The sequence below is a fragment of the Oncorhynchus kisutch genome, linkage group LG13, assembly GCF_002021735.2.
Source record: "Oncorhynchus kisutch isolate 150728-3 linkage group LG13, Okis_V2, whole genome shotgun sequence".
Classification (NCBI taxonomy): Eukaryota; Metazoa; Chordata; class Actinopteri; order Salmoniformes; family Salmonidae; genus Oncorhynchus; species Oncorhynchus kisutch.
The window spans coordinates 46,847,278-46,858,327 of NC_034186.2; the positions used below are offsets into that span (position 1 = coordinate 46,847,278).

Below are 11,050 nucleotides of genomic sequence, written 5' to 3' on the forward strand. Positions count from 1 at the left end.
CTCTAACTGCAGTCTCCTTTCGTAATGGATGCGATACTATTTCAGTTCTTTATTGATTATTCTTTTGTTACATTTTACATTTCATTCTAACTTCATTCTCACACAACCAATCCTTTGAACATCTCCAAATGTGTATCTCCAGCAAGATACTGCATTAATTGTAATGTTGGCAACATCTCTATTGTATACAGTACTTTGTCTGCTTGGCCTCATACAAATGATGATACAAAAGGTCATTGCATCCATGTTTTATGACAGTGGGTAAAGATGAGTATCCATCAATCCTCTTAACCAAAAGAAGGACAGTGCTGCTGTTGTTGAGGGGCTTCAGAAGGGTCGGTTTCTGGAGCGTGTGTTGATCAGTCCAAGAACAGAGAAGGCACTTGCTGCAGCCGTCACCAAACTGATAGCTCCAATGGCCCGTGTGGCCTGTGGACGTGGGAAAAACACAATTGTAACTTGAATACAATAACATCTAATATAGTATCATGAAATGATAAGTGTATGGTGGTGGAAAGGGAGACAACATAGTGGCTTATACCACAATATATAGATTTCAAGTCGTGATGAGGGCTAGAATGGCATTTTATACATTAGAAAAAAAGGAGAGAGTAATGCCAAATATCCAAATTGTCACCGAGGCACATATGCATGTAAATCTGAGAGGATTATATAAGTATATGAAATATAGTGGAAACTCAACCTGCCCTGTAAGAAGGTATAATACCGGTAAACTATTATCAAATCATGATTGGACACTGAAACCTATGGGAAGTGGCTGGATATCGATTTGGGATTGGGCATCAGCGAAGACATTGAGAGAGAGAGAATACAGAGCATACACAGGAAGATAGAGACAGGAAGAGTGCGAGAAAGAGAGAAAGAAGGATTGAGAGACCTGCTCAGATACCCCCTCCCCATAGCGCAGCAAGGTGACAAAGTGCTCGCAGTTACTGCCCAACAGGTCATAAGACACCTCCTGGCCAATGAGGTCTTGAGATCGCTGAATTATGTCATCGACAGGCAATGGAGTGTGGTCGTCGTCGTATTTGTTGTTGACCCGGTACGAGTCGTCTCCAACCACTTCCTTTAGAAGCTGCATTCGGACCACTGCCTTTCGACTGAACACTGACTTCACACTGGAGATGGCTGCAGCCTGACTCTCGTCTACAGGAGGGAGACAATATTAAATGGGTGTGAAGGGGTAGCATTATTATGGTTATAGAGTGGTTGGAATTCATTCAAACTTGCATGGATAAATGTGGATTTGAGTGAATCCCACCCTTTCACAATGCTGAATACATTCACAAAGGGGTGTTGACTTGTTAAGCGTGTGTTATTTTTAAACTCAAACGTATTGAGCAAGTTAGTGCATTTAAAGCGTTCACATCCTGTAAGATCCAATACGATACATAAAACACCAATACGACACACATACAACATATCCTAACTCAAGCTAGGATTTGTCCTCATGTCCACACTGCTTTCACTGACCAACAGGTGTCAAGTTGATGATATAACCATCTCCCAGGTACAGAGCCCAGTGTTGATAGGCCGGTCTGAAGATCTCAATGAGGTCACCAGGCTGGGGGGTCCCAGGGGGGTCAAGAGGGTTGGGGTCATTAGAGGCCATCTATAGGGAAAGCAAGTGATGTCAGAAGATTTACACACATGCTCAACAATGTAGGATATTGCCTCCATTTACAATCAACATACTATTATTTAGTATCGAAAACCACTCAAATGGTTTACAAATCACAACCTCTCTCCACGTGTGTAAGGGGTTAAGGTCACCGCTGCTAATTTAACCATCAAACTCTCTCCTATCACTACGGGTTCAATGAAGTTCAATGAGGAGAGTAACCCCTTTCTCCCTGAATACAATATTCATGTACTCTGAGGTCCCAAAGATGTATATTTATTTACATTTTATTTCACCTTTATTTAACCAGGTTGGCCAGTTGAGAGCAAGTTCTCATTTACAACTGCGACCTGGCCAAGATAAAGCGATGAGTGCAGATGAGGATGTGCAAGTAGAAATACTGGTATGCAAAAGAGCAGAAAAACAAGTATGGGGATGAGGTAGGTAGTTGGTTGGATGGGCTATTTACAGATGGGCTGTGTACAGCTGCAGCGATCGGTAAGCTGCTATGACAGCTGACGCTTAAAGTTAGTGAGGGAGATATGTCTCCAACAACCCCAGTCATTGGCAGCATGGAACTGGAAGGAAAGGAGGCCAAAGGAGGAGTTGGCTTTGGGGATCACCAGTGAAATATACCTGCTGCAGCACGTGCTACAGGTGGGTGCTGCTATAGTGACTAGTGAGCTGAGATAAGGCGGGGCTTTAACCTAGAAAAGACTTATAGATGACCTGGAGCCAGTGGGTTTGGCGACGAATATGTAGCGAGGACCAGCCAAAGAGAGCATGCAGGTCGCAGGGATGGGTAGTTTAAAATAAGGGGCTTTAGTGACAAAACGGATGGCACTGTGATAGACTGCATCCAATTGGTTGAGTAGAGTGTTGGAGGCTATTTTATAAATGACATCGCTGAAGTCAAGGATCGGTAGGATAGTCAGTTTTACGAGGGTATGTTTGTGAGCATGAGTGAAGGAGGCTTTGTTGCGAAATAGGAAGCCGATTCTAGATTTAACTTTGAATTGGAGATGCTTAATGTGAGACTGGAAGGAGAGTTTACAGTCTAGCCAGACACCTAGGCATTTATAGTTGCCCACATATTCTAAGTTAGAACCGTCCAGAGCGGTGATGCTAGTCAGGCGGGCGGGTGCAGGCAGCGATCAGTTGAACAGCATGCATTTAATTTTACTAGCATTTAAGAGTGGTTGGAGGCCACGGAAGGAGCGATGTATGGCATTGAAGCTCGTCTGGAGGTTAGTTAACACAGTGTCCAAAGAAGGGCCAGAGGTATACAGAATGGTGTCATCTGTGTAGAGGTGGATCAAAGAATCACCCGCAGCAAGAGCGACATCACTGATATATACAGAGAAAAGAGTTGGTTCGAGAATTGAACCCTGTGGCACTCCCATAGAGACTGCCAGAGGTCCAGACAACAGGCCCTCCGATTTGACACACTGATCTCTATCTGAGAAGTAGTTAGTGAACCAGGCGAGGCAGTCATTAGAGAAACCAAGGCTGTTGAGTCTGCCGATAAGAATACGGTGATTGACAGAGTCGAAAGCCTTGGCCAGGTCATTGAAGACGGTTGCACAAGTATTGTCTTTTATCGATGGTGTTTATGATATTGTTTAGGACCTTGAGCGTGGCTGAGGTGCACCCATGACCAGCTTGGAAACCAGATTGCATAGCGGAGAAGGTACAGTGGGATTCGAAATGGTCGGTGATCTGTTTGTTCACTTGACTTTCGAAGACTCTATAAAGGCAGGGCAGGATTGATATAGGTCTGTAACAGTTTGGGTCTAGTGTGTCTCCCCCATTGAAGAGGGGGATGACCGTGGCCGCTTTTCAATCTTTAAGAATCTCAGACGATACGAAAGAGAAGTTGATCAGACTAGTAATAGGGGTTGCAACAATGGTGGTGGATAATTTTAGGAAGAGATGGTCCAGATTGTCTATCCCAGCTGATTTGTAGGGATCCAGATTTTGCAGCTCTTTCAGAACATCAGCTGTCTGGATTTGGGTGAAGGTAAAGCGAGGGTGGGGGGGGGGGCTTGGGCCAGTAGCTGCGGGAGGTGCAGAGCTGTTGTCCGGAGTTGGGGTAGCCAGGTGGAAAGCATGGCCAGCCGTAGAGAAATGCTTATTGATATTCTCGATTATTGTGGATTTATCAGTGGTGAAAGTGTTTCCTTGTCTCAGTGCAGTTGGCAGCTGGGAGGAGGTACTCTTATTCTCCATGGACTTTACAGTGTCCCAAAACCTTTTGGAATTAGTGCTGCAGGATGCAAATTTCTGTTTGAAAAAGCTAGCCTTTGCTTTCCTAACTGACTCTGTGTATTGGTTCCTGACTTCCCTGAATAGTTGCATATTGCAAGGGGTTGTCGTTTGACCGCGGACCCATAACAGACGCAGGCAATGAGGCAGTGATCACTAAGATCCTGGTTGAAGACAGCAGAGGTGTATTTAGAGGGCAAGTTGGTCAGGATGATATCTATGAGGGTGCCCATGTTTATGGATTTGCGATTGTACCTGGTAGGTTTTTTGATCATTTGTGTGAGATTGAGGGCATCTAGCTTAGATTGTAGGATGGCCGGGGTGTTAAGCATATCCCAATTTAGGTCACCTAGCAGTACAAACTCTGAAGATAGATGGGGGGCAATCAATTCACATATGGTGTCCAGGGCACAGCTGGGAGCTGAGGGGGATCTATAACAAGCGGCAACAGTGAGGGACTTATTTCTGGAGAGATGAATCTAGCTCGAACTGTTTGGGCATAGCCCTGGATAGTATGACAGAACTATGCAGGCTATCTCTACAGTAGATTGCAATTCCGCCCCCTTTAGCAGTTCTGTCTTGGCGGAAAATGTTGTAGTTGGGGATGGAAATTTCAAATTCTTTGGTGGCCTTCCTAATCCAGGATTCAGACACGGTTAGAACATCAGGGTTGGCGGAGTGTGCTAAAGCAGTGAATAAAGCAAACTTAGGGGGGAGGCTTTTGAGGTTAACATGCATGAACCCAAGGCTTTTACGGTTGCAGAAGTCAGCAAACAGGTTAACCTCTATATCACCAGAGTAACATGTACACTGACACAAGTTATACCCTAAAACAAATCAGTGTCTGTGACTAATGCTACTGGTTTAAATAAAAAATAAAAACTGTATTTGGTGAGTGCACATGTATTTATTTATTTAAATGAATCACAAATAGTTTTCTTATTTCTAGACTTTGTGTAGAGAATGGCAGTTGCACACTCTACAGACAATTCATTTCAACTAAGTCAGTCCTCAAGGGAATTAGTTATTACATTTAATAATAAAAATACTAATAATTGTAATTAAAGAAAATGAAATCCTAATAGCAAAATGTTCCCATCCATATAAGGGTCTATCTCCCAACCTGCCCCATATACAGTAGCTAAGTTGAAGGTCAACAGGGTCATAGACATACAGTAGATATAGGCATATACATGTTATACATATTAATCATGCCAAAGATAATAAAAAAATAATACACTTTCACACACAAAATGTTACTCACAGTAGAGGTTGCACTTTTTCTATCCATCCCACATCATGCTTCCACAAATTCTGAAAGAAGAAACATGGATGAAACCATGTCACCCCCTCCCCCCATCACCATCTGTTTGAGAGTAGACCCTATAGTTCAGTGTTTCCCAACCCTGGTTCTCGAGTACCACCAACAGTACACATTTTTATTATAACAATGGACAAGCACACCTGATTCAACTTGTCACAATAATCATCAAGCCCTCAATGAGCTGAATGAGGTGGGTTTGTCCAGGACTTACAACAAAAATGTTTACTGTTGGAGGTACTCGAGGACCAAGGTTGGGAAACACTGCTATAGTTATCCCTTGTGCTATTGACTGCATTCCTACTATGCATATTTGTGCCATACCCAAATGGTATTTTCGTAACAACTATTCTCTGAAAAATATGTTCAATCAATAAAAAGGAAAGGAGAGAGACGATAAAATGTACTTTCTTTTGTGGTAATATTCTTCGATCATGGTAGGTGATCTAATTTCACAGAGAGAGAAAGTGCTGGAGAACAGGGTACAATGTAGTGGGTAAGGTCACACACATACACACAGAGACAATACACCAAGCTCTTGTGCCACGCACAGTCACAATGGCACCTACATAATAGAGAAACTGACAGAAAAATAGTTTGTCACCACTGAAAGTAATCAGACTTTGACATTGGGGGAAAAAACATATAAATGTTTAGGGAGCATTTATAATGAGTGTCAAAGTCATAGTTCAAGAACATATATGTGTAAAATTAGAGACAATATAGTCCAATACATGTAAAGGGAAGATAAAATGTCCATACATTTGTATTCGGCCACACAGAGAATATCTCTGAGTACACCTGGCATGTGATGAAATCTATATCATCCTGGGAGAGCTATGTGTGTGTATCCATGTTATCATTAATTCATAAGTCTGAAGCTATGTGGTGGAACATTAAACCATGTTTAGTGATGTTATTTACAAAATGAGCACATAAATATTTGTGTATTTCAAATTAAATTCTATAGCCTAAAAGTGTGTTACTTTATTACAACTTCAGAGTACTATTCAACTGTATACAAAAACAAAGAAGTAATACTTACTCGAACACTAACACCTTTTTCTTCCTCTCCATTTTAGTGCTCCATGATTTATAGCCGCACGTTTTGAAAGTCAGATGAGGGAAATAATTCAATCCAAGTCCTTGTGATGGTCGGTTATCTGAGGGAAAAATCGAACTTATTCGGTTTGGAGTCCCTCTGATTGCTTGGTGAAAATTGAAGCGGTGCTTGAGGTCCTGCAGGCAGGTAGTGTTTCATGTGCATACGTCGTGGTATGGTATCGACTTTGACAGATGATGACAGTCACCGGGTTACTGCCACAGTTCACTGATGCTAGAAGGCTGTCCCTTCCATAGCAGCACTGACAGTGTGTATTCATAGTGTATCAATAAAGAATGCTTTGATATTATGTAGTAAGATGACTGGCCATTCCTGCAACAAATTATCATCACTGGCATGGAAATTATGCACATAAGTCAGTTTGTGGCTGAGCCTTGAATATTGTTAATGTTATGAATTATAATGAGGTCTGTTTTGAATAGGCTGTAATATAATTCCAATAGACCATTTTCTTAAGTTATACACTAATTCTTTCCCAGGAGGGCAGTACGTAGCCTACCTGTCTGTATTTATTTTATTTAGGCTATTTCATGTAGTCAGCGGTATTGGGCAAATCTTGTAGGCTACTAAATGACAGGTGCAATGTTACCCATGGGTATTTTTATTTAACTAGGCAAGTCTGTTAAGAACAAATTCTTATTTACAATGACGTCCTAAGAACAGTGGGTTAACTGCCTTGTTCAGGGGCAGAACAATACATTTTTACCCAATGCTGGCCCAATGCTCTAACCACTAGGCTACCTGCCGCCCCGAATGCTAGCTAGCGGGTTAATCTGTTAACATGCACCTTTGATATCCTGCCCACTGTAACGGTTGTCTTGGGTGGAAGAAGGATCGGACCAAGGTGCAGCGTGGTAAGTGTCCATAATGTATTTTAATATAGACAAATGAACACTCGAACAAAAACAATAAACGATGATGTGAATTACAAAACCGAAACAGTACCGACAAACACAAACACCCACAACTCAAAAGTGAAACCCAGGCTACCTAAGTATGAGTCTCAATCAGAGACAACTAACGACACCTGCCTCTGATTGAGAACCATACTAGGCTGAAACAGAAACCAAACATAGAAAAACAAACAGACTGCCCACCCCAACTCACGCCCTGACCATACTAAATAAAGACAAAACAAAGGAAATAAAAGGTCAGAATGTGACAGTGCGCCCCCCCCCCCCCCCCCCCCCCCCCCGAAGGTGCGGACTCCGGCCGCAAAACCTGAACCTATAGGGGAGGGTCTGGGTGGGCGTCTGTCCGCACGGGACTTGGACCCCACTTCACCACAGTTTTTCTCCGCCTCATTGTCCGCTCTCTTTCGACCTCGGACTGGGGACCCTAGAAATGGGTCCCGAATGGATGGGAGACTCCGGCAGCGCCGGACAGGCGGGAGACTCCGGCAGCTCCGGAGTGAAGGGAGACTCCGGCAGCTCCGGAGTGAAGGGAGACTCCGGCATCGCCTGGCTGACTGAAGGCTCTGGCAGCTCCTGGCTGACTGACGGCTCTGGCAGCTCCTGGCTGGCTGACGGCTCTGGCAGCTCCTGGCTGGCTGACGGCTCTGGGCTCTGGCAGCTCCTGGCTGGCTGACGGCTCTTGCAGCACTGGACAGGCGGGAGCACCTGTAGGTAGAAGACGGAGAGACAGCCTGGTGCGGGGGGCTGCTACCGGAGGGCTGGTGTGTGGAAGTGGCACTGGGTAGAACGGACCGTGCAGGCGCACTGGAGCTCTTGAGCACCGAGCCTGCCCAACCTTACCTGGTTGAATGCTCCCCGTAGCCAGGCCAGTGTGGCGAGGTGGAATAGCCCGCACTGGGCTGTGCTGGCGAACCGGGGACACCATGCGTAAGGCTGGTGCCATGTACGCCGGCCTGAGGAGACACACTGGAGACCAGATGCGTAGAGCCGGCTTCATGGCACCTGGCTCGATGCCCACTCTAGCCCGGCAAATACGAGGAGCTGGATTGTACCGCACCGGGCTATGCACACACACTGGGGAAACTGTGCGCTCCACCGCATAACACGGTGCCTGCCTGTCCCTCTCTCTCCGGTAAGCGCGGGAAGTTGGCGCAGGTCTCCTACCTGGCTTCGCCACACTCCCCGTGGGTGGGGCTGCCTCTCGGGCTTCCAGCCGCGCTGCCGTGCTAGCTCCTCATAATGCTGCCTCTCTGCTTTCGCTGCCTCCAGCTCTGCTTGGGGGCGGCGATATTCCCCTGGTCCTTTACCGTCTAGAATCTCCTCCCAAGTCCAGTTCTCCAGGTATCGCTGCCTCTCCTGCTGCTGCTGCCTGTTACCACGCTGCTTGGTCCTTGGTTGGTGGGTGTTTCTGTAACGGTTGTCTTGGGTGGAAGAAGGGTCGGACCAAGGTGCAGCGTGGTAAGTGTCCATAATGTATTTTAATAAAGACAAATGAACACTCGAACAAAAACAATAAACGATGACGTGAATTACAAAACCGAAACAGTACCGTGTGGCGATAAACACTCACACGGAAACAAACACCCACAATTCAAAAGTGAAACCCAGGCTACCTAAGTATGATTCTCAATCAAAGACAACTAACGACACCTGCCTCTGATTGAGAACCATACTAGGCTGAAACAGAAACCAAACATAGAAAAACAAACAGACTGCCCACCCCAACTCACGTCCTGACCATACTAAATAAAGACAAAACAAAGGAAATAAAGGTCAGAACGTGACACCCACGAATATATCTGTAACCATGAAAAAACAGAATATTCCTAAATTGAATAGTAACTGAAATCTGGACACTGACTGTAGGCCTATAACCTCTCACATGTAGCGTAATATTAACTCCTGCAGAATTATGCATTTCTTGCAGTAACATTATACAACAAATGTTAATTTTGTCTCGGGAACAGCAGTGGAGAAATATAATTTCTTTCTTTCAGCATCTCTTGAGAAAATGCAAAGCCTGTGTAATGCATTCTTTGACACTGTATGCAAGTAGACAGTATTTCAACCACAAGCAAGATGATGCCGACAGATGGTCACCTAGCTTCTAGTCCTTAGGAAACTATGCAGTATTTTTTATTTTTTTAATGTATTATTTCTTACATTGTTAGCCCAGAAAATCTTAAGTATTATTACATACAGCCGGGAAGAACTATTGGAGCAACGTCAACTTACCAACATTACGACCAGGAATACGACTTTCCCGAAGTGGATATTTTGTTCGCACCACCACCCAGGGCATTGGGTCTAACCCCAGAGGCCGACCCTAAACAACGTTGCCGCAGAAGAGGTAGACATAACGACCTCCTGGTCAGACTTCAAAGGTGTGCACACCACCAACCACTTCCGAGTATATTACTCACCAATGTCCAGTCTCTAGACAACAAAGGTAGACAAAATTAGGGCAAGGTTTTCTTTCCAGAGAGACATCAAAGATTATAACATTCTCTGTTTCACAGAAACATGGCTCTCAGGATATGTTGTCGGAGTCTGTACAGCCACCTGGATTCTTCATGCGTCGCGCCGACAGAAATAAACCTCCCTTCTGGGAAGAAGAAGGGTGGCAGTGTATGCTTCATGATTAACGACTCATGGTGTAATCGTAACAACATACAGGAATGTCCTTTTGTTTACCTGACCTAGAATTCCTTACAATTAAATGCAGACCATATTATCTCCAAAAATTATTATCGTCGGTGATTGTCACAGCCGTGTATATCCCCCCTCAAGCCGATACTACAACGGCCCTAAAGGAACTTCACTGGACTCTATGCAAACTGGAAACCATATATCCTGAGGCTTCATTTATTGTAGCTGAGGATTTTAACAAAGCAAATTTGAGAACAAGGCTACCTAAAGTCTACCAGCATATTGATTGTAGCACTTGTGCGGGTAATACAGTGGATCACTGCTACTTTAACTTCCGCGATGCATACAAGGCCCTCACCCGCCCTCCCTTCGGTAAATATGACGACGACTCCATTTTGCTACTACCGTCCTGTAGGCAGAAACTTTAACAGGATGTTCCCATGACAAGAACTATTCAATGCTGTTCTGACCAATCGGAATCCACGCTTCAAGATTGTTTTGAACATGTAGACTGGGAAATGTTCCGGGCAGCCTCAGAAAATAACATTGATTTATACGCTGATTCATTAAGTGAGTTCATATAGAAGCACATTGGAGATGTTGTACCCACTGTGACTATTAAAACCTACCCTAACCAGAAACCGTGTATAGATGGCGACATTCACGCAAAACTGAAAGGGCGAACCATCGCATTTAACCATGGAAAGATGGACTGGGAATATGGCCGAGTATAATGTAGTTATTCCCTCCGCAATGCAATCAAACAAGCAAAATGTCGGTATAGGAACAAAGTGGAGTCGCAGTTCAACGGCTCAGACACGAGACATATGAGGCAGGGTCTACAGGCAATCACTGACTACAAAAAGAAAACCAGCCATGTTACAGACTGTAACCATCTTGCTTCCAGACAAACTAAACACCTTCTTTGCCTGCTTTGAGGATAATACAGTGCCCCCGACACGGCACGCTACTAAGGACTGCAGGTCCCCTCTCTCCTTCTCCTTGGCCGACGTGAGTAAGACATTTAAACGTGTTAACCCAAGCAAGGCTGCAGGCCCAGGTGGTATGCCTAGCCGCATCCTCAGAGCATGAGCAGACCAGCTGGCTGGTGTGTTTACGGACATTTTCAATCTATC

General features: G+C 44.6%; 1 protein-coding gene across 2 annotated transcripts; it reads right to left on the reverse strand.

Annotated features, from left to right (window-relative positions):
• Positions 1 to 36: 36 nt before the first annotated feature.
• On the reverse strand, positions 37 to 7,015 carry plaat1 (phospholipase A and acyltransferase 1). 2 transcript variants are annotated; one of them, XM_031786423.1, is made up of 5 exons: positions 6,274 to 7,015; positions 5,172 to 5,221; positions 1,495 to 1,633; positions 977 to 1,167; positions 37 to 429 (listed from the first exon to the last, which is right to left on the reverse strand). In XM_031786423.1, exons 2-5 carry the CDS (start codon positions 5,196 to 5,198, stop codon positions 328 to 330), a joined length of 459 nt encoding a protein of 152 aa, XP_031642283.1. In that variant the 5' UTR covers positions 5,199 to 5,221; positions 6,274 to 7,015; the 3' UTR covers positions 37 to 327. The 2 variants fall into 2 exon arrangements, with proteins under 2 accessions (XP_031642283.1, XP_031642282.1); XM_031786422.1 differs by having other exon boundaries at positions 899 to 1,167; positions 6,274 to 6,712.
• Positions 7,016 to 11,050: the final 4,035 nt, after the last annotated feature.

What these genes read in the sequence shown, in the direction of transcription:
- plaat1 (XM_031786422.1), bottom strand. Translation starts at nt 5,198, where the DNA reads ATGGATAGAAAAAGTGCAACCTCTACT. An exon ending in CATCAACTTGACACCTGTTG is followed by an intron (nt 1,168 to 1,494) that starts GTCAGTGAAAGC and finishes TCCCTCCTGTAG; the next exon opens with ACGAGAGTCAGGCTGCAGCC. An exon ending in GGGAGGGGGTATCTGAGCAG is followed by an intron (nt 430 to 898) that starts GTCTCTCAATCC and finishes CCACGTCCACAG; the next exon opens with GCCACACGGGCCATTGGAGC.